This window comes from Petaurus breviceps, unplaced genomic scaffold, assembly GCF_028583685.1.
Source record: "Petaurus breviceps papuanus isolate PSGF00001 unplaced genomic scaffold, PetGlider_PUasm1.0 118, whole genome shotgun sequence".
NCBI lineage: Eukaryota > Metazoa > Chordata > Mammalia > Diprotodontia > Petauridae > Petaurus > Petaurus breviceps.
Window position 1 is genome coordinate 14,844,448 of NW_027185616.1, and position 24,350 is coordinate 14,868,797.

A 24,350-nucleotide genomic window follows, 5' to 3' on the forward strand; every position below is an offset into this window, starting at 1 on the left:
AGAACTGGGGGGGATCAGGGAAAGCTTCCTTGAGGTGATGCTACACAAGTCTTAAAAAGTGCTGAAGAAAATGGTTTTCTTATTTAACATGTTTTTATTTAATTTAAAATACAAACCTTATTTTAAATGTTAACCAAGTAGTATTATTTCTAAAGTCATAAGGTGTTTTATTGTTGTTCAGTTATTTCAATCACGTCCCACCCTTTGTGACCCTATTTGGAGTTTTCTTGGCAAAGATACTGCAGTGATTTGCCATTTCCTTTCCAGCTCATTTTACAGCTGAGGCAAACTGGGTAAGTAACTTGCCCAGGGTCACACAACTAGTAAACATCTGAGTTTGGATTTGAACTCAGGTCCTCCTGACTCCCGGTCCAGCATTCTATCCACTGTTCCACCTATCTGGTCTTAGCCATTTGCAAGGGGGAGTGAGGGATGGGGGGGGGGGTGGCATTCGTGACTTCTAACTAAATTATACCAGCATGAAAAGAAAGTATAAACAATCAAATTAAAGGATCACCTATGGTGTTTGTTAAAACAACAACTAGTATATAGGAAGATAATCAAACATTTTTGCCTCCTTCTCTTATTACCTTCTTTATCATTTAAAAAATGATAGAATATAGAATTGCAACAGAAAGGAAATAGAGGTCATCCAGTCAGAACTGCCAGTGACATCCTTGTCAATTACCACTGTTTGAACACATCTAGAAGGAGCTCACTACTCATCGTGGTTCTGAAGTTCTTATTCATACTGACCTGAAATGAAATCTCTCTCCCTATAAGTTCCTCCCAGTAGTACCAGTTCTGGACTCTATATGAAAGTTCATAAACAAGTCAGAGGAACAAAGAGGAAATTCCCTTTCAAATCTATGGATAGGTAAAATAGTTCATGACCAGACCAAAGGATAGACAGTATCACAGAACATAAAGATTACATTTGATTAAAAGCATACAATTAACTAGAAAACAATCTTTGCAGCATCTCCCTGATTAAAATCTTATTTGAAGCTATAGAAGGAGTTCCTTAACTTAAATTTGTAAGATACTTATTTCTCTATTGATAAATGGCCAAAAGCTATGAATAGTAAGTTTACAATGGAAGCTTTCAACAGCCATGTGAAAGAAAAATGCCCCAAATCACTAATAACTAAGAAAATGCAAATTAAAACAACTTAGCTTCTATCTTACACTCTATTATTATCTTACACTCTATTATTACACATCTGTTGGCAAAGGTGACAAAAATGGAATGGTTGGAAGGGCTACATAAGAGCCTGGTGAAACCAGGAATTGGTCCATCCATTCTGGTATACTACATCTTGAACATTCTTTGAATATTCTAGAAAATTCTTCTAGAAAATTACTAGGCCTACAGAGCTCAGAGAGACCGAAGAAAGAAAAAGAGTTCATGTGTACAAAATATTTATAGTATCTCTGATTACTCATCTGTCTCTCCCACATCTCTATCTATGATATTACATGAATTTTAGATGTTATTATTACCAGAAGTATGTTATCATACTTTGTGGATATCATGACAGATATTCCCACACTAATTTGTGTTTGACTTTTAATTTGAGCCTTGATGAGGAACTGTGGTTTTTAAATTGTTTTGTGTGTGTGTGTGTGTGTGTGTGTGTGTGTGTGTGTGATTGTTGCCTTCCTAATTCATTTCTTCATATATTCTAATTTAGTGTTGCCTATTGATTCCGTATTGAAAGTTCTAGTCCAGTGAAAACTGCCATTAATTGTGTGACTTTGGGCCTGTCCTCTAGGGTTCAAAATAAGACCTAGAACTCAGTCTCTTGTTCTTTCATCAAGAATGAATCATTCCTGCATGATTTAGAATGGAACTTTGAGCTTGGGACATTTGCCCTTTTAACTTATCTGATAAAAAGTATTGAAGTATTCCCTCCCCACCCCCATCCGCCCCACTCCAGTCCCTGCTCATAGGGAGGGGCACTGTCTATAATGCTGAAAGTTCAATAGATGTAGTCTCCTCTGTAACTCAGAGTTCTTATGTGTGGTTCTTTCTTCCTCTGAGAGTAAGAACCTTCTTCTCAAATATTAAATGCCCCTGGGGCCTGTGTTTAAATGTCCTTATGTCAAGGTTTAATCATTTCTCTATGATTTAGAATGGAACTTTTTAGCTTGGGTCATTTGTTCCCCTTTTCACATGTTTCAATGAAATCTTAGAAACTTAGAGGATTCCCTCCTCGCTCTTGGCTCTCCAAACCCTCCCTACTCCCACCGCCCCTTTACAAATACATTGTAAAGATGAGCTCCATATGTTCCTTCGAAATTTGGGTCAGGCAACTTTTGTTATGACTTCTTGTAAGATTGCATGATAGCCTGACGTAAATATTGGGAGATCTGGAACATCTGTTCCACTGGTCTAATAAACAAATCTTCCCCTTTTGAATATAGGTAGGAGTGATGGACTGGAAACATTCATGGCTTTTTTTTTTTTTTACTTATTTTTTGAATCCAAGAAATAATTTGCTAAGTTTTCACTATGTGAAGTCCTAGGGGAATGCAGAGGAGCAGGTGTTTTCCTTTTGGAGCTAGCATTGTAGTAAGGGGAGATAAGACTTGCACATAGATAAGTGTAATACCACTCAGGCAGTTGGAACAAAGGAGACCCTTGACCTTTGGAAAACATTATCTGATCTGCACTTATTTCTGAAGGGTGCACTGTTATGTTATTCCCCTTATGGTAGAGATCTTGTTTAGTTTTTGAATTTCTCAGTGACCCTTTTCTTCCCTCCTTTCCCCTTCCCTCTTCCTCCCTCCTATTTGCTCCCTTCCCCCTTTTCTTTCCTTCTTTCTTTCTTGCAAGTGAAGAAAAGGGTTCCTTTTTCTTGGCTGACCACTGGGACAGGCTCAGTGTTTTAGTATTAAAGGCCTAGGCTTGTTTGCTTTGGCATCCTGTGGCTCAATAGAGTAGTGAGTGCTTTTTGGCCTGTGACCTTCAATTACATGGTTTGTCACAATGGGAAGAGTTAATCAGCTGCCAGCTTGCCTGTTTGAACTTTATTAGTGATTTGCCCTGATTACTATCACAGCTGTGTTATGCTGGTGGTAACCTTGACCCCAGTCTTGCAAATAGCCAGGGAGAGTAACAGGTTATATGAGGTTAGTAGGAAAAGTGGTGGTTTTATTTATTTTCCTATCTGTGGATATCCTTGCTGGAAGGTGGGCTATGAAGACTTTTTATATTTGTTTCCAAGGCACAAAAGAATTGTCTTTATCTCTCTAAGGAGCATGTACTGCTCATGAGAGCTATACTTAATTTTTTTAAACATGGATTGATGATGCTGTTTTGCATTAGCTAGTTTAGTTAGCTTTGCATTTAGCTGTTAGAATAATCTTTTCCACATGCTAATTCAATACAACTTAACTTTATTAAGTATCTACTATGTTTAAGGGTAGCTAGGTGGTGCACTGGATAGAGACCAGGCCTGGAGTGCAAATCTGACCTCAGAAACTTACTAGCTGTGTGACTCTGGGCAAGTCACTAAACCCTGTTTGCTTCGGTTTTCTCGTCTGTAAAATGAACTGGAGAAGGAAATGGCACATCACTATCTTTGTGAAGAAAATCCCAAATGGGTTCACGAAGAGTCAGATATAACTGAAAAAAAACTCAACAACAGTAGCACTAACATGTTTAAGGCATCTCAAAGCCCTGAGGATGTGAAATTGAAACAAGACTCAGTTCTTATCCTGAAGGAATTTAGCAACTAATACACGCAATAGTACAACTACAAAAATTAACAGCGTGATACAAGGTAGGATGTGACAGGGCCAAGGGGAGAACCAGGCAGCTCTGAGCCAGGTACTGTACTGGACCCTGGATAAAATGTTCCAAGAAAATTTGTAGAGGAAGAGATGGATTAAATTAGGCAATGATACGAGGTGATCTCAGAATTCTCTTCTAGCTCTGAATCCTGTGGGGGATAGGGGTAGGAAGATACTGTGGAAAGGTTTCCTGGAAGAAGTAGCCTCTATGTAGGGCCCTAAATGAAGGGAATAATTTTGAGAAGATATTCCAGGCATGAGGGATGGCCCACATAAACGGAGACCAAGTGAGATTGGGAAGTAGCTGGGCTAGAATATCCGAAGTACAAAGAGATTTCACAAAGAGGGTATGAGTTAGGGCCACAAGTATACATTGGAGCTAGATTTTGGAGGGCCAAGGATGCCAATCGAAAAATTCTGTTTTATCCTATTAGCAATCAGGAGGATTTTGGAATAGTCCAGGTAAGAAGTGATGAGAACCTGAAAAAGAATGATAGCTGTGTGAAGAACGGGGAGATATAGGGCTCTACCCCATGAAGCCCCACAGCCTTCCAGATCCGTCCGGGCAGAAGTGCTCCCTTCCTCCCTGGACTCTCTCCTTTGTACGTATCCTGTTCTAACTTGCAGTATACATTATATTTGTTACATCTCTTCTCAGGCCTGATACCTGGCATGTGCCTTATCCATGGAATATGGGTAGGGACTGGATCTGAGTTTCATTACTACAGGGAACTTTTGACTGAGTTAACTCCTCTTCTGAAACTTAAAGTATTGTGTGTGTGTGTGTGTGTGAGTGTGAGTGACTTGCCCAGGGTCACACAGCTTGTATGTGTCAAATGTCTAAGGCTGGCATTCTCTCCCCTGCACCACCTCGCTACCCCTAACTTATAGTCTTAAAGAATAGCCTATAGTAAAGGTATCAGAACTCCCAAGTATGGCCTGAACCAGATTAAGATGTAATTGTGGAATGTTTGGCAAAATAAATTAAATATGTGACAGAGATAATATTAATTTGAGATTTTCTATTGACCCACAGGAATCTGTTTCTATTGGAGTTTGATACTACTGAGTGACTTGCCCAGGGCTACATGTATTTCAGTGGCTAGGCTTCTAATCCTGGTCCAGCCAGGTCTTTCCAGCTCCATAGACCTCAATACCATGCATTTATAGCATGTATAATAGGGATAGAGACTAGACGTGTCATCACATGGGTACAAGGAAATGTGCTCTGCCACTGCAGGCCAGCACCTTCTTTTGAGTGTCTTAGAGACCGTCTGGAGATTTAGTGACTCAATCTGTTAAATGACAGGTGTGTCAGAGGCCGAACCAGGTCATCGAGACTCCAAGGCTGCCTCTGATATATTTGAGAAAGATTGCAGAGGAAGAATAGAAATGGCAACTTTTTCCACATGGGTGGTAAGGGAAAGGGGAAATTTAAATATGTGTGTCCTCATAATCTGAAGCATGAGGGAATCAGCTTCATTCCAGGCACTCTGCTAATTGTTAGGGATATAAAGTTCTTCTCTCAAGGGGTCTGATGGAGGAGACAGCATGCAAACATTTTTGTACAAACAAGCTACATACAGGATAAACTGGAAATAATCAACAGAGAAAAGGCACTGGAATTAAGGAGGATTTCCTATAGAAGGGGGGATTTTAGTTGAAATTTGAAGATAGCTAGGAAAGATGTTACTGTACTCTCTAAACAGGGAAAGTGGGAGCCAGGGGCAGGTTTAGGAGGAATGATGAGGAAGCACACCACATGCACATCCAGCTGGGTTTGGGGAAATGTGCTCACTTATTTTTTATTAGGTCATTAATTTGGTCAAGAACCATGTTACTATAGTTTTACATCTACAGTGAGCCTAGAATTTTAGACCCTCCATGGACTAATACTGTGACCCTGGGCAACTCACTTAACCTCTAGCTGCCTCAGTTTCCTCAGCTGTAAAATGGGAATACTTCACAGAGTTGGGAACAAATGGAATAATCTTTGTAAAGCACTCAGCACCTGGGACATAGTAGGTGCTTTTACAAATACACGTTCCCTGCCCCCTTCTCTTTCTCCTCTTTGCTTGCAACACAGACCATAGTCCCTTTGCTCCAGCTGGACTGCTCAGTATTTTGTGATGCCCTTTGTCTACTCAACATTAAGCCATATCTATCGCTTTCCATTTCTGTTATGTTCATCTCTTTGTGACTACATTTAGGGTTTTCTTGACTAAGATACCCTGGAGTAATTTGCCATTTCCTTCTCTATCTCATTTTATAGATGAGGAACCAAGGGAAACAGGGTTAAATGACCAGGGTCACACAGGTAGTAGGGATCCACGGCCTGATTTAAACTCACAAAGAAGAGTCTTTCTTTCAGGCCCAACATTCTATCCATTGTGCTACCCAGCTGCCCATAATCCCTTCCTTGATGATCTAAATATTCCACATATCTTTTCAAGTCTGTTTCTTCCTAAAACTGATCACTACTTTGTATGGCTTGACTTTTGTTCTTAGGTATAAAGTTTAGTACATTTTTTGTAATGTACTTTTTGTTATTCTGTAGTTTCGTGTATGTGTATTTTGTTTCCATAAATGAGTTATAAATATTTCAAGGGTAGTAACTGTCTCCTCTAGTTATATATTCCCCATAGAGTCTACTATGGGGCTGTAAATGAAATAGGTTTTGACTTAATGCTTCAGCATTGAAGACCTGTTAGTTTTCCCCCAAAGACTCAATGAAACATTTAGTATGTGCCTTATATTAGCTGGAATCCTCCAGTGCTTAACATGGCACCACACAGAGCCCATGGATGCCCAGGAAATAGCTATTATTAATAGATGTCACTCAACCACTATTTATTGAACACCTCTTAGGAGACGAGCATTATTTAAGGTGTCCTGTAGGTGTCAAGAAAAAAAAAGGCATAAAACGAAAGCCCTGCTTTAGGGAACTTATTCTCTACATAATGATGATGTTGAAGCATAAGAAAATGGATTTTAATTCAGTATTTGGCACTTAAAAATGCCTTGAAATAAATCCTTCTTCTCCCATCACAAGTAAATTTTGTTTTCTAGACATAGCATCATAGCATTGTTTGCCCTTTGCAAGTTTCATTAATGCTATGCTACATGTCTTGTAAAGACATTATCCAAAGTCAAAACCATCACACTTCATAGTCTGGTTAATGGGCATTATTTTATTAATGGGAGGTCTTTGAGGGTAGCCGGTGCTGACCATAAGAATTTTCAGCACACACCAAGCACTGTGCTACGCTCCTTTGGTTCATTGTGGCTCATTTAGAGCTTAAAATTTTGTGTAGGAAGCTGCTTTATGGGATGCCCACTTACATCTAAATATTTGTCAGAGCATCTACTGCATGAAATAGCCATGCAAAATGAGATTTTTATGTCACATATATAGATCAATTATATTTCAAGTTTCCTCAAAAGGCAACCATAGGCATACATACATGATACATACATATATTCACACTTACATGCATACATGCATATGTATGAGGTGAGTAGGCCAGTTGCCATGTTCTGCCTCATTTTGTGAAATGATGTATTTTTAAGCAAAATTTCTCTATCTACCATGTGGCATTTCTAGCAGACGTCAATGAAATTTGACCACAAAGCTTAGCCCTTGTTTCAGATTCATTAAACTGGGATGCCTTTCATCTTGAAGCCAGTTATAGTGTGACAAGACCCATAGTTTTAACATAGCTCATGGAATGTTATTACATAGTATCAAGTTTCCAAATTCCTTGTTTCTATTTTTCTTTTTTTATAACTGCAATATTCAAGAGAAAATGTTGTGTTAACGAGATAGAATGTCTTTAAGTTCTGATCTCTGGTGTTTTTTTTTCTCCTTTCTGTTTCCTCTTATTCCCCTTTTCTCTTTCAGTCCATGGCTATGAGTGAACCACAGTGCTACTACAATGAATCCATTGCCTTCTTTTACAACCGGAGTGGGAAGTATCTGGCCACAGAATGGAACACTGTCAGCAAGCTTGTGATGGGACTTGGAATCACTGTCTGCATCTTCATCATGTTGGCCAACCTGCTGGTCATGGTGGCGATTTATGTCAACCGCCGCTTCCACTTTCCTATTTATTACTTAATGGCTAACTTGGCTGCTGCAGACTTCTTTGCTGGATTGGCATACTTTTATCTAATGTTCAACACAGGGCCCAATACACGAAGACTGACTGTAAGCACCTGGCTTCTCCGCCAGGGTCTCATTGACACTAGCCTGACGGCCTCCGTTGCGAATTTGCTGGCTATTGCAATTGAGAGACACATTACAGTTTTTCGCATGCAGCTGCATACCCGCATGAGCAACCGGCGGGTGGTGGTTGTTATTGTGGTCATCTGGACCATGGCCATTGTAATGGGTGCCATACCCAGTGTGGGCTGGAACTGTATCTGTGACATCACTAACTGTTCCAACATGGCACCCCTCTACAGTGACTCTTACTTAGTCTTCTGGGCTATTTTCAACCTGGTTACCTTTGTAGTAATGGTGGTCCTGTATGCCCATATCTTTGGCTATGTCCGACAAAGGACTATGAGAATGTCCAGACATAGTTCTGGACCAAGGAGGAATCGGGACACTATGATGAGTCTCCTGAAGACTGTGGTCATTGTACTTGGTAAGTGCTTCTTGGCTGAAAATTTCTTTATAAATTCCTAATGCTTTAACAATTAATAGTAGAGATGAATTGAAATATGTGGGTCCAGAAAAGTATGTGCATGTTAAGCAGAGAAAGAGTAAACATGCTGACTTCAACACTTAATCTTTGGGTGTTAGACCTGCTAGAGTTGGTTTCTGTTGGGGGGGGGTGGATTCCCCTAGGGGTATTATAATGATGACGCCATATTTCCTATTATTATTATTAAAATGATTCATTTAAGACTTCAACTAAGTTGAAATTATGGGGGCAGCTAGATGGTGCAGTGAATAGAACACCAGCCCTGGAGTCAGGAGGACCTGATTTCAAATGCGGCCTCAAATACTTAACACAAAAACTAGCCTTGTGACCTTGGGCAAGTCACTTAGCCCCCAATTGCCCTACCTTCCCCACTCCAAAAAGGCCCCCGCCCCCCCAAAAAGTTGAAATTATGAAACTTGGTCTCATTCAATTTTTTTTAACCTCAGAAGGCTTTCTTTATAGTACATTTGGTTATGCCATAGGTTGTATGTGTGTATTTTTAATTTGGTTATCAGATATAAAGCATTCTCTTATATTTATGTGATTTTTAATACGTTCCATAGTAGTTATTTTCATCAATATTTCTGAGTAAGAGTTCGCTTTTTGTAATTTTTACTACCTCAGGTAAGTGCTGATAAATGTTTTTCCACATAGAGTAAAAGATTATCTACAACAAACAGCTCTAACAGCCCTCTTAACTAAAGATATTTAGTCTTCCGAATTGTTTTTGCTTTGGTTATCTCTGTAGTAATGGTGACCCTATATACCCATAAATTGAGATATGACTAACAAAGCAGTATCTTTGTCCTTCTCTACTTCAGCAAATGAAAATACCTCAGATTTTGATAGAAGAGGCTCATATTCTTATGTATTTAAATGAATATGAATTTATCCTAAGCTTTAAAAAGCAAGAAAATCATGTGATAGGACCTTTCTCATAAGACTTCACTAATCAATACAAATTGTGTGGTCAAAGTGTACTAATTTATATGATTTTAGTTCTCCTAGAGAATATTCCTAATTAGACAGCTCTCTAATTATAGTTTTCTTTTTCATTAAGAAAGTCCATTAGAATGTTTATTATTTGCCATAAAATAGAAACAAGTATAAGTCAAGGCTACATTGGACCAAAGTCACAGAGGAAAAGAGAAAATGAATGAAATACTAAAAGATCCTAATTATAAAATGGTTAAACTTAGAAGGCCATCCTATAGTATAGGTCTTGAAGACAGAATTATGGAAGCTTTATAGCATGTTACTCACTTTATCTACCTTATGAAGCAGGTTTTGTTAGAATATTAACATCACTTATGCATTATTCTAGAGAGGCAATTTGGCATTCGCAATGGAGAGCTGCTTAGGGTAAAGAAGACCTGAGTATGAGTCCTGCCTTTGACACATACTGGCTTAATTACCCTGGGGCCCAGAGGTAGGGAACCTATGACCTTGAGGCCACATGTAGTCTTCTGGGTCCTTGGGTTCGAGCTTTTCAACTGAGTCCAAGTTTTACAGAACAAATTCTTTTATTAAAGGGATTTATCTTGTGAAGTTTGGGCTTGGTCAAAGGGCCAGACTTGAGGACCTATAGTGGCCTTGAGGCTGCAGGTTCCCCACCCCTGCACCTGGGCAAATCACTTAATCCCTAGGTGCCCCCCAGGCAGCTCTCTAAAATAGTTGCAGAGGAGATGCTAACTTACATCAGTAAAGAAAGTCTTTCATTGGAGCTCCCTATACTGATGAAATCACAGATCTAGTTTTAAGAAAAAAAAAGTGTAATGTTGAATGTTGCCAGATAAGCATTACAGGTAACTTTTTTTTAAAGTTCAACCATTATGTGACTAAAATTCAATTATACCTACTCCTTTTCCTGTCAGTGCACTATTGAAATAAACAGAAGAAAAACCCACAAAGTAGCATCTAACATTCTTGAGCATTAGGAATGTGTGGCACTGGGTGCAGACTTCAGATTTCCGGTAGTGCTTACCTTGCAAGATCAGAGTCTAAATTCTGTAGTCATACAAAGGTGATTTGGTGACTTCTAGACCAGTGCTTCTTAAACTGTGGATTGTGAAAAATTAGGCAACAGTAAAAGGTTTCTGAATGCACAGCAACCAAAAATTAATTCAAAATCAAACACGTATGGAACCTGAGGTGTTCCTGGCAATACTTGCCTGTGTTGCAAACTTAACTGCAGTCTTGGTTCTGAACACAAAGCATGTGCACTTTGCCCTGCATGCCCTCAGGGTACTCAGTGCCAAGGACTGCTGCCAAAATGCAAAAAGGGTCAGGGTGGAAAAAGCTTAAGAAGTCCTGCTCTATACTAGCCTTAGTGACATCAAAGAATACAAGGTCATTTGAAATCTATAGTCTTTCATTTTGTTATATGAAGGTCAAGTTTAGAACTAGCTGTGACCTGAATAGAGATTATCTATGCCACCCCACCCCTTCATTTTGCAAGTGAGACTTTAAACAGAAGACACATAACTTGTCCAAGATCACAAGAAGAGATCTTGAATTGAACTCTCAAATGAAATCTAAGGGTGTAAACTTGTTCTTTTTCAGCTTTGCAGGAAGTTTCGTAAAAAATCATTCAAACTTATCTGAAAGTTTTTGTGGAACAGATGACACAAAATGTTGTGTGGTTGAGTTTAAATCTTACTTCACTTATTATGAGGGAAAAGAAAGAATTGTAGCTGCATAACAGAAAAAAAATGGTTGGAATCCTGAATAATGAAACAGATATGATGAGAAATGTATAACTTAGAACGGTTTTGTATTTCTTCTTCTTCTTTCCTTTTTTCTCTATTCCTATGGACTTTAAAAAAATGTCCACAAACCTTTTTTTCTGTTTCTAATTCTATCCCGTGCTTTCAGTCAGAAGTAAAATTAATTTGAATTTAATTCTTGGACATTGTGTTCAATCTGTGGAAAGTTTGAATGTTTGACTGAGGTCAGAGGGTTGCTTTTTTTTTGTAAGTAAGCCAAATTCTGTAATCACTAATATGAAGCTTTAGAGATAACACAATAGAACAGTATATGTGTGTAATGCTATAGAGATAATCTTCCAGGTTTCTCTTTTAGATTTGTAAGAGAAAGGGAAGTAGAAATATTTTTACTAAGAGAGATGCCTTCTTGATCTTTTCTTCTGTTCCATGTTCAGAGGTTTAGTAGAAATAAGAGGATTCCTTTAGTCTAGTGCCTAATTGAAATTTAACTGGTAAAAAGAACCAAACCAAAATTTATTTTCAAGTGTCACCCTAGGTTGTAGTCACTTTGAAGATTTCCAAGGCCAGCATTCTCCTGATAGACAGTGGATAGGGAAAGAGGTTGTAGTTTTGATCTGACATTAGGACACTTGTCACAGAAGCACTAAGAATAACCCCTGTGGCCTGTGGACTGCTCAGATAATTGCCTTTGGAAAATAACTTTTTTCCAAATATAATAATAGGTTATTTTCTTTCATCCTAAGTAAATTTTTAATTTTAGGCGTGTTTAGCATGAAAGATTTATGAATTAAAAGGCTGAATTCTTAAAAGTTGCTTTGAAAATGAATGTGTATTATCAGAACTAGAAATCCTGGCTACTTATGATTGGAATTTTAGGGGGAATCTGGTGTCAGCTATGGTTGGCTATGAAGTTGTAATTTGGTTATGGTTCCAGGCATTACTGTTCACATTGACTCCCCCATTTGTGTTGGCCCATGTTGATCTCTGCATATTTTCTTGTCTCCTTAAATGAGAAGAAAGTTTTAGGAAAACATATAGTCACATTTTTTTTCCTATCTAGTGGTAATAAGCATGGTTCTTATTTCATCCGTCAATTGTTTATTGCTAGCGAACATAGTATGAGGGTAGAAGGAAGGATTTTATATATCATATTGGTCAAGTTCTGGGGTTCATTTCTAGGGTTAACTTCTGGGGCTTATTTCTTTTACTAGTAGTAGATTAGATGCCCTTGCATCTCCAGACCAATACATTAAGGATATTAGTGATGGAAACTCTACAAACTTCAATGGTATACTAGTCCCCTTTTTAAAATATCACTCAAGAAATATGTTCTTATTTGACAAAACAGATAATTTCTTCAATGTGGGGATTTTTTTGCCATGAGTTTGTGGTCATGATGTAGCAATTTACTTTTTAAATACATTACTTTTTAAAATATATTGATTAGAGCAATCAAGGAAATTACCAGTGTTTAGCCAGATTTCAGCAGTGGATTTGTCACTTTTTTTATATTTTTGTGGACAAGATGAAGAAATTTGACCTAGATGATAGTGCAGTGTATGACTTTTGGATTGTTTAGATGACTAGACTCAGTGTGATATGTGTTTTAATGTCAACCTGGAGGAGGAATATCTCTCGTGGGTGGCTCAGAGAGCTGGCTTTCGTCTCATTCTTTGCAGCATTGTTAGTAAGGCCTTAGATGAAGGTATAGGTAGCATGCTTATCAAATCTGTAGATGTTACATAGCTGGGTGGGATAAGATAGCTTATGCTGTATGACTGAAGAAAGATTTAAAATGGCCTTGATAGAATAGACTGCTGTTTCGGTCTATTCAGATAAAATTGAATGAGGATAAATAAAAGTTTTAAACTGGGTTAAATATCAACTAAGTACATTAGAGGATGAAAGGCTTGGTTAGCCCAAGGTTCATGGTAAAAAAAAAAAAAAGACTTGGGGTTTTACTGAATGGTTCCATAGTATGACAAGAAAAAAAAACTAACAAAAAACAAATAAATGAACAAAACTAAAGTGGTCTTGAGTTACATCAATGGAGACTCTCTAGTTAGACGTCTACAGAAGGGGTTTTTAACCCCTTTTTTGGTGTCACAAATTCTTTTTGGCAGTGTGGTGAAGCCTATGGACCCCACCTAAGAGTAATATTTTAAAATCAATTAAAATGCATAGGATTACAAAGGAAACCAATTATTTTGAAATTTAGTTATGAAAAGATAATATTTTCACAGAAATATTATCACAGAAATCAAACATATATTATCTCAGTTCATGTACTAAGAATGCACTCCCTCCTCTACTTCATGTCTTTGAATTCCTGATTCATTTAAGACTCAGCTCTCACACCACCAAAAATATTTCTTATTTGATGGAGATGGTGAGGGAGAAGCCTTTGTAGATTGCCTGGGACACACCTCTTATTGACACCCCAAGTTTCTTCTGCCCTGGGGGCTTCCCTGTGAATGGAACCTGAGGCAGTTTTCCTAAGAGACCTCATTGTTTGTTTGATTAGGATTTTTGATTAGGAGCTGGTTTCAAGCTCTGGCTGGAGGGGTAGAGAGCTGGCAAACTGTAAAAGCCCTATTGTGCTGCTGGGACCCTGGATCTTGGGACTGAATCCCAAGAGAAAGATATCTGTTTTGGAAAAAATGACTTTTTCTGCTCTTTTAAAAATTTCATAGTCATCTTAAAAATCATAACCAGAAAAGTCCTTGGTGGGGGGTATGCATACCTCAAGTAAGTAAGAACATAAAGTTTTTTTTTTAAAGCAATCGGGGTTAAGTAACTTGCTCAAGGTTACACGGCCAGTTATTTTGTGTGGTTGCTAAGTATCTGAGGCTAGAACCAATCCCAGGTCTCCCGACTCTGGGGCCAGTGCTCTTACTGCGCCACCTGGCCGCCCCAGAACATAAAGTTTTAAAAAAAAGATGTGACATTTCAGGTTGTGTGGGGACAACTGATAGAATGTGTTGGGGGGGGGCAGGGCTACAGTTCAGTTAGATTGGCATTATTCCAAAGTCATTTTTCCAATAAGTACTGTAAAATGATGTGAGAAAAGCCCCTGTGTAATAGTAGCTGACTTAATTAGTTTCACTTCACTCCTTCCTTACGGACACATACAACTGTAAAAGAGACATTCTGTGCTTGGGAATGGATGATCAATCAGTCCATTAATTAGCAAGCATTTATTAAGAATCTGCCAGGCCTAGCAGAAAGGGAGAAAGAAAAAAGGAGAGAGAAAGAGAAGAAGAGAGAGGAAGGGAGAGGGAGGGAGAGAAATGGTTTCATAGGAACCTGTAGTCCTTTCTAGGCAAAATAGGCAACAATCTGTTCAAAGACATGGGGTGGGGGATCGACTTTCTGTCTTGAGTGGACAGGGCAGCTCAGGTGATTTAGTGGATAGAGTGATTGGCTTGGAGTCAGGAAGACCTGTTTGTCTCAGTTTCCTCATCTGGAAAAGGAAATGGCAAACCAATGGCAAGTGGCTTTGCCAGGAAAACTCCAAAATGGGGTCACAAAGAATTGGATATGACTGAAACAACTGAACAACAGCAAGACATGGTCAATCAAACAGGTCTTTTCCATATGTCACAAATGAGGGAGTAATAAATCTCAGGTTTCTAAGTCATGAGAGGTATCACTTTTCCAAGAAACTTCTTTTGGTGTATAGACTCAGCTCTTTCCTTATATGCCTTGGTCCTATTACTTACTTTGAACGAAAGGATGTTGTGACCTTGACTTTGTTTTGGTAACTCTTGAAGTGAGCTAAAGTGAATCTTCATCACTCTGTGTGTGTGTGTGTGTGTGTGTGTGTAATTACAAAAAAACTTTAGAAGTCTTTTTCATTTAGGCACCCACACCTTTTTACTTCCCAGGGTGGTTGTAAGGATCAAATGAATGAGGAGTACTGGGAAAATAATGAAGTGAGAGGTAAAGTAGGGTGGAATTTGCTTCCCACATAAAATGCAGCAAATCCAGAAATTAGGGGAAGAAAAGGTTTGAGAGCACATACTATAAAATAATTCTTAGAAAAAGCAGAGCAAAACAAAACTGGACAGCTTATAATAAGCTCATTGTTCCCGGTACTTAAGATACCAGTAAATAACCCTATTTTTTCCTTTTTCTTTTTTTTTTTTTTGAGAGGGGAAGATAGGGCACTGGGGTTAAGTGACCTGCCCAAGGTCACATGGCTAGTTTTTTTTTTGTGTGTATGTTAAGTGTCTGAGGCCACATATGAACTCAGGTCCTCCTGACTCCAAGGCCAGTGCTCTATTCACTGCACCACTTAGCTGCCCCATGTACCCCTATTCTTAATCTCCCTTTGTGCTTTCTTTGGGCACTTCATCCCTTGATGTAGCTTCATGTTTATGCATCAACTTTTGGAGCTAAGCCCCAAAAGTGTTGTAGGGAGATGGTATTCTCAGGTACACTACCATACTAGATCCAGGAAGCTTAGGAGGAAATACAGGGTTGGCTTTTTTTCGAAAGCCACATGTGAAACATGAAGGAAAAGGTTGGAAGAGAGAGGAGGTAGTCCAGAAAAGCAATGTTGAACCCATCTAATATGAGGAGGCAGGGGAGAAGAGGCAGGAAGAGTGAGAGGAAGTTGGAGAATATTTTTAGGTGTTTACTTTCCAGAAGAACCACAATAGGTCACCTTTATCTCTTGAAGCCCACAGATTTCATCTTGCCCTGCATATTGGAAGATAATTGAAAATGTGTGATGGGGGTGGAGAAAAGCAGTGCTGGGCCTGTAGAAAGGAAAGGATTGTTGATTAATCAACATGTTTAATAGGCAAATATGAAATGACTGATAAATTTAGGGAAAAAACTGGGGAGGAGAAATGAACAAAAATATGAAGAAAGACATTTTAATGAACAAGTACTTTGTAACAAAGAAGATTAAGTCAAAATCCATTTAAAAAGTATTGCAACAAATTTGATAAGGCCTCTTGGAACGACAGTGGTATAATTCCAAGAATGCATGATTCAGAAGAATAACCAATGATTTAAATGAAAAAGAAATCAAAGGTAATAAATACAGAAATTTAGAAGAGAAGACAGATGCATTCCAAAACAAAGCTTTCTCTGGGAAAAACAAAAGTATTGTAGTATTACAAAATATTATTGTATTTTATTGTCAGTTCCAGATTCTCTCTCCTCCCTCTTTCACCCATTGAGAAGGCAAGAAACACAAAAGCCATTACATGTATGAAGTCATGCCAAATTTCCACATTAGCCATGTTTCAAACAAAGAAACAAACAAACAAAAAGAAAAATATGCTTAGATTCACACTTTTAATCCATCAGTTCTCTATCTGGAGGTGGATATTTCAACACAAGTACTTTGGAATTGTGGCAAGTTTACTAAGTTTTTCACAGTTCATCATCTTTACAATATTGCTTTTACCATGTAAATTGTCCTCTTGGTTTTGCTGACTTCACTTTTGCATTAGTCTAGCTATGTTTTTCTAGAACCATCAAACCACTTTATTATCTTTGTCAAGAAAACCCTAAATGTGGTCATGACAAAAGTAACTATTCAAAAGGTAGGATTTGAACACACAGATGGTTGCACAGATGAAAAATTAACTACTGAGAATTTAAAGATATGATTGGCAGTAACTATGAGAACTGTGTAAAACAAGAATACTGAATCTGAAGGTATGATACAAAGGGATAATCTAAGGATAAAGGGTGGAAAAGAATCATGAAAAAGAAAACTTGAATTCCATACCTCAGAAAATGTTACAGGAATATAGGAAAATTGTCTATAAATATTAGAAACAGATATATCAAGAGAATCCATAGAACACTAACAGAAAGAAACTCCAATTTGAACCTATCATGATAAATTTTAGTCAAATTCAAAATTATATTGTTAAAGAGCACATTTTTTACTAGCAGGAATAAAAAAAATTTTCCATTTCAAGGACAGGCAATCAGAATAACAAAAGATTGTTCCTTATTTATAATAAATACTAGGAAAAATCAGATCATGATAATCTGAAAAGCAAAGACTGGATAGTACCCAAATATAACATATCCTGCAAAGCAGAACTGAAGCTTCAAAGAAAGTAGTGGACATTCAACACAAGGAAAGAATTCAAGTCATTCTTTCAAAAGATCTCAGATGTGAGCAAGCTATTCAGTATGCAAACTGAATGTAAGGAAGTAAAACACTTTCAGATAGCATTGAAATAATAAGAAATAAAGAGTAACAATGGACTAAAAATTTTGAGGAAAGACCACGATGGGAAAAATCAGGAGGGTAAGGAGATGTGAATTAATATTTTGAAGACAAAAAAAGTTTCTTATAAATTAATATTAGTGATAGTGCGATAATACAGAAATGTAGAGGAATTCTTCTTGAGTAGAGAGTGGAGAGAGGAGAGGATGGGATGATGGGTGGGCCAGGAAAAGAATGATTAGGACTCATAGACAGGAGGTTTTCAAGGGTAGAATAGTGCAATTTAGATCACCAAGGGAAGAGGACAGTTTGCTTCTGGCAAGAGAAAGGATCCATTGAACATCAACAGAAAGCATAGAATATTGGGGTTCAGATCACAAGGGGAAGAAGTTAAGTTCTGCCAAGAGAAAAGAAATGTTCCTTCAGTATCAGAAAAAATTCTGCAGAACTAAAAAAAGAGCAAAAAGGGTTCTTGAAATGTACTTATTTTGAAGGTTGGTTAGCACTTAAGAAGGACGACTTCTGCAATCCAAGATCATGCTTCTGAAATAATTTCCAGTAGAAGGAAGATGTGGTTGGGAGTCTAGAGAGCACAACCTAAGGTCATGGAGGTCAGAGCTCCAAAAGGAAGATGACACAGTATTAAAAGCAAAAAACACAAATGCAAAGAATACGATTGACTCTCCTGCATTTAGGTTATAAAGTACCTTTCACTGTACCCTATTGAAATCATCAAAAAAATAACATTTTGGGGAATAGAATCTAGGCGATCACAAAGAGGCAAAGAATTTAGAAAGGGGGTAGAACAGAAACAATTCTCAGTGGAGGGCGTTACAATTTAATGTTACTGAAATTATGAAAACTAATTATGAGGTTGAGGAGAAGAAAGTCCTCATTCTCATTTGATCTGGAAAGTTAAAGGTAGAACAAATTAGAATGAGAGTGAGAGAGATTGAGCCAGGCACAAATGAAACGTAGCAATAAAAGTATACTCAAGGAATCTGAGATTGGACAGGGTAACACTAGTTGCTATGGCCTCGGCAAGACATTTAACTTTTCCTCAATTCCCTCAGCCCCTTCCAGGGCAGCTAGGTGGCCCAGTGGATTGAGTGCCTGGCCTGGAGTCAGTAAGAGCTGAGCTCACATGTGGTCTCTGACACTTACTAGTTGTGTGACACTGAGCAAGCCGCTTAACCTATTTGCCTCAGTTTCTTCATCTGTAAAATAAGGATAATAAATCTGTTGCATTTACTTCCTAGGGTTGTTATAAGGATCAAATGAGATAATATTTGCAAAGCTAGGTACCGTGTCTGGCACATGGTGTTATATAAATATCCGTTATTATTATAATGCTTACAAAAGATGTGTAAAGTGATGGCAGTCTGCGTGGTTACTGAGCCCTTCATCTCATTCTGTTCCTTGGTTTAAAACAATTACATCAGTTCTTCAGCTCAGAAATGAATTATTTTAAATATCCTATAGGTTCCTTCATATTCTGTCCCAGTCTCTTTGTAGGAGACAGAAGATAAAAGTATCTTCACAAAACTTTTGTTTTCCATTTGCTGGAAGATGATTTCCTCCACCAAGCAGTACCTCTGACATTTCTTTAGAGTCTAAGGTGGCTCCTGTTGCCTCTAGGAAACTTGAGTGGCCTCATGGATTTCAATGAAGATGACATTGTCTAGACTGAGCCTGGCCTTGGCTTTACTTAAACTCTGGCAGACCTTCTGTGCCAATGGAAAGGTTATTTTAATGCTCCAAAGCAAACATCAGAATGTAGTTGGGTGACACATCCATAACAAGATCTTCGAGCGTAGTTGGGATTTAATTTGGCTTAGGGTGACTGGAAACTCATGGCTTCACCTATTCATCTCCCAGTGGAGTTCTGTTGACACAAGAAAAACTGAATTTTTAATTGGGTTTTCCATGAGATCATTCTAACCTAGTATTTCTGCACTGAGAAGTATCTTTTCATGTGGCAGACATGAATTCGTTGACTTGGGTTATTTTCCTTTCTCTTGGGAGAGAGAAGATGACCACATAGGAACCCAGTCTTCAAGTGCCTGGACAGGGGAATGATTAAGTGCAAAGAATAAAATGACCTTGCTTGAGTCCAGGAGGGACAGAACAGCTTTATTCTTCAAGAGCTCATGCTGACTTTGCCAGCTTTCCCTGGGGCCTGTGGCACAGGATCTCTGCCTTGTATATTGATTCAGCCCTAAGGGAAAAATAATCCTGTAAACTGAAGGATTGGAACCAGCAATTTTGGGGTCTGGACATTAGTTACTCTCTGTCCTAAAACAAGCTTTGGATGCTTGCTATTTTAGATAAGTGTATTTTTCTAAAACTATATAGATAAATAAGTTCCTCATTTAATTTGACAAAGATCTAATATCTTGAGAAAAAATTCAAAAGTGAATTAAAAGTATTTCAACCCAAGGAGCATGATTTTCATCACCTCCTAAGATGACATAGAAGAAAAGAACCCTTCCTTTGAAGTAAGTATGTTCTAGAATATTCAGAGCCATTAAATTACAAATCTGGAAAGGGACTTCAGAGTAATTATTTCTATGAAACCATCATCAACAAAGCCCTTAGTTCATATCCTGCTTCAGACACTTAGTAGCAGTGTGACCCTGGGCAAGTCATCAAATCTCTCTTTGTCTTAATTTCCTCATCTGTAAAATGGATGGTTTTCATGATCACAAGTCTCTTCCCCCTTTAAATCTGTGATCCAGTTTTCCTATTCCTGTAAACACTCTTCTTCTGGCACAAACATTTGAACAACAAATATAGGAGTTCTCTGTATAGAGCAATAAAGATGTTGTATCTGTATAATATTTTACAGGTTTTTTTTTTTCTTGGAGGCAGTTGGGGTTAAGTGACTTGCCCAGGATCATATAGCTAGTAAATGTCTGAGGTCAGATTTGAACTCAGATCATCCTGATTCCAGGGCTAGAGTTCTATTCACTGTATCCCCTAGCTGCCTTTATTTTACCATTCTTAAAACACTCAGATACACATTAACTCATTTGATCCCTATAACAGCTTTGTGACCTAGACAAAGCAGGCATTGTTATTATAAGCAGTAACCAGGCAGCATAATGGGTAGAGAGCATGGACCTGGAACCAGCAAGTCCTGAGTTGTGTGACCCTGATTAAGCTACTTAACCTCTGCTGCCCCAATTTCCTCATCTGTAAAATGGGAATAACAATAATAGTATCTCTCTCACAGGGATGCTGTGAGGATTAAATGAGACGATATTTTTGTAAAGCATAGCACAAACCTGAAAAGAATTATATAGATGTGATTGTCATTATTATCACCATCTTCTCACAGGGACAAACTGACTTATACAAGGTCAGCTGGTTAGTGACAGAGCCAGGACTTCTAAATGTCTGTCCAGTCTTTTTCGCTACAGGACAGGTGTCAAACAGTGGAGTGCAGCCTGAACCAGAATCATATGTAATTGGGAAATATTTAACAAGATAATTAAAAATACAAGAAAATATGATGATGTTAACATGTAGTTTTTTAAGTCTATGTGCCCTGTAGGTATCCTTATATACAATTTTGTGGACCCCATTTCTTTTTGTGTTTGTGAAACTGCCACTCTGTCACCCCAACTTTCAGAGTAAGGGGATGGAGTTGGATTCATATACTATGTCTTTAGAGGATCATAGATTTAGATCTGAAAAGGATGTCAAAGGTGATCTAGTCCAAGTAATTTCTTTTATAGATTAAAAAAAAACTGAGTTCCAGGCAGGGTCAAGGTTACATACAGATACCATGTTTCCCTGATAATAAGACCTATCCCGAAAATAAGCCCTCCCCTTACTGTGTAAGAGTCCTCTAAAATAAGCCCTCCCCTGAAAATAAGCCCTATTGAGATTGCTACTGTAGTGAAGGTGATCCCCTGCGCTACACGCTACCTTACGGTACCCTCTGTATGCACCGTCGCCCCCCTCCCCCCGGGTGAAACGCACGCCGCGCTCCAAGCTGCATCCAATCAGAGCTGCAGCAGTGAGCGCGTCATCCTGTTCTTCCCCAGTGATTTGCTTATTGAATAAAGGTACATTTTTTTGTTCACATTTACCTGTTTATTAAAATTGCTGTCAATGTTCATTAAAATAAGCCCTCCCCTGAAAATAAGCCCTCTGGTGTTTTTCTCTCCAAAAAAAAATAATAAGACAGTGTCTTATTATTGGGGAAACACGGTAGTATGTGTTGGAGGGCTGTCAGATGTCTGACCCCTTTTTTTCTACCAAATTGCCTTTCTCTTTTATGTTTGGCATTAGATTATGATTTTGTTTCTTTCTGAATCATTGAGAAGTCACTATATAAAGCTTCATAAAGTAATTATAATTATACAATTATATTATACTTCATAAAGTATACTAGTAATTCATGTTTCCCATATTTCTGATTAGACTAGTAATAGTTTCTTATAGCATAATCATATATCCCAATTTGTTCAGCCATTCCCCACTCTACATACAATTCGTTGGTTTCCAGTTTTTGGCTACTATTTTATGCAGAGGCATACTTCTTATTTATGGAGAGGCTACCATTTTATGGTGTTCAGAAGAAGTGATACAAAGACACTCCAGGTGTCTCTGAAGAACTTTGGAATTGATTGAGAAGTGGGAGACACTGGCATAAGACCGTTCAGCATGACGTACCTGCATTCAGAAAGGTTCTGTGCTCCACGAACAGAGTAGAATTACAGTAACTCAAAAGAAACGTGAGTTTTGCAGATTTAGACTCACTTCCACTCCGAATGTTTATATTTACTATTTGTGCTTGACCTGAGGTAGAACTCTCTGAACTTGTATTGGCCTGATCAGCCACAGTCAGACACACTATACATTGACCCCCAACATAGTGATGCCATTTGGTCCTCTTTGAGAGAAAACCAACCAAAAACTTTGTTTCCAGTTTTTTGCTACCACAAAAGTGCTGTAATATTTTTTTGAACATAGAACTTTTTTGTCCTTGCTACCTTTAACTTCCTTGGGATATATATCTATCAATATGTCAAAGAGTATGAACTTTAGTGATTTCTCTTGCATAATTTCAAGTTGTTTTCCAGAATAGTCCAACTAAGTCTACCCATGGTGCATTAGAGTGCTTCTCTTTTGCAGCTCCTTCAACGTTAACTAGTCCTATCTTTTGTCTTCTTTGCCAATTTACTTGGTATGAGTTAAAATGTCAGTGGGTTGTTTGGGGTTTTTTGGTCAGTGTTTCAATTTGCTTTTCACCTTTACCTTTTAGTTGGCTATATATATTAACTCCCTGAAGCTTTGATAATAAATTCTTATGCCAAACTGTTTTTTTTTTTTTGTTGGTCAGAAGTCATTTTTCTTTAATGACCTCCAGTTAGCCTTTACTCAGTCTCTCCTGTTCAGTCATTTCAGTCATATCTGACCCTTTGTGACCCTATTTGGGCTTTTCTTGGCAAACATTGGAGTGGTTTACTATTCCTTTATAGATGAGGAAACTGAGACCAACAGTGTTAAGTGACTTGCACAGGATCACACAGCTAGTGTTTCTAAGATCAGATTTGAACTCAGAAAGATGAATCTTCTTGAATCCAGGCCCAGTACTCTATCTTCTGGGCCACCTAACTGCCCTAGACTATGTTTATCAGATGAAAATTTTTATTAATTGTCTCAGATTACAAAGATACTTGAACATTTCTCTCTGTGTTCAGCTGTGCCCAGATTCCTGGGTACTTTCTCTTCATTTTGCACTCAAAGGACTGAGTGGCCTATGAATGCATATGGTTTTCCTTTTCACTTTCATATTCATGTTGTTTTCGGTTCAGGTTAGGTGTCCTCCAACCTCTTCTCACAGTTAACCTCACAATTGTCCTTCTCTTTCCAGTACTTGTTTGGTGGCTGAGTCAATCTCAGGTCATCCGGTTGCAGTTGAATGGTTGGTTGTGTTTATGCAAAGTTTATACAGGGCCCATAATGCATTTTCCCGGGCCACATTAGACCTATAGGTCAATATCAGCTATACTGTTTCACCCATAATTTTAATACGTATTTGCTAGAAATAAGCTTTTATTAGAAATTGTATCGTTGGCTGAATTTCACAGTCATTGTTCTTACGTTAAATGTTGGTAAAGAAAAAAAAAAGTTTATTACTTAAATATTTTCATTGTTGATAACAAAAAGAAAAAACTACCTTGAAACGATACTCTGTTTCCTTCACAAAATGTTTTTCACTAAGACTCCTGAAAGAATGGTTTGGAACATTCTCTCTTTTTCTAGTCTTGTGAAGTGTTTCTGGTAATTAAAGAGAATCATTGTTGAACTTTTCAAAAACAAACCTAAGAAAGTTTTGTAAAACAGAAACAATTTGAAATTTGAACCTTTAATTTGGAAAATGTGGGGAAAGCTCTTTCTGAACCTGACCTCCAGTGTGGCATTTAACTTGTTTAGGGCCAAAAATGTGTGTTTCCTTGCTTATCCAACATCCCATTTTTTTCCTTCTCAGTGAAATTTGCCACATTATCATTGTTTTCTGGAAAATGTAAAAGTGGGAGAGGGAAGGATTTTGAAGTAGAATGGAAAATTTATTATATCAAAATCCTTGTCTTAAAATGCTTTTAATCTAAAAGCTCCAGTAGAACAAGGATATTTCTAAAATAAGTAGTTTTTTTTTTACCTTAAAGTATTTTAAAAATTCCTACTAATTTATGATTTTACCCTTTGGAAATAGTGTGGAAATTTTGTCCCTTTCACTTAATAATAATATAAAGATTTATTTTCCTTTAAGACTACTCAGGACTATGGCTTATGGAAATTTTAGCATTGCTTCAGTCTGGCATATGGTTTTATATTATTTTAGAGGGGAAAAAACTCCCTCTGGGAGGCCAAGGCTTAGAGGTAGGGAAAAAACCCATG

The 24,350-nt window shown here is 37.9% G+C and overlaps 1 protein-coding gene across 2 annotated transcripts in view; it reads left to right on the forward strand.

Moving 5' to 3' along the window:
- Positions 1–24,350, forward strand: part of LPAR1 (lysophosphatidic acid receptor 1) — a 153,524-nt gene that overhangs the window by 73,556 nt on the left and 55,618 nt on the right. For both annotated transcript variants that reach the window (XM_069086612.1, XM_069086604.1), the window contains exon 3: positions 7,700–8,447. In XM_069086612.1, the coding sequence (XP_068942713.1) occupies positions 7,700–8,447 (748 nt within the window). The remainder of the gene's footprint in view (positions 1–7,699; positions 8,448–24,350) is intronic.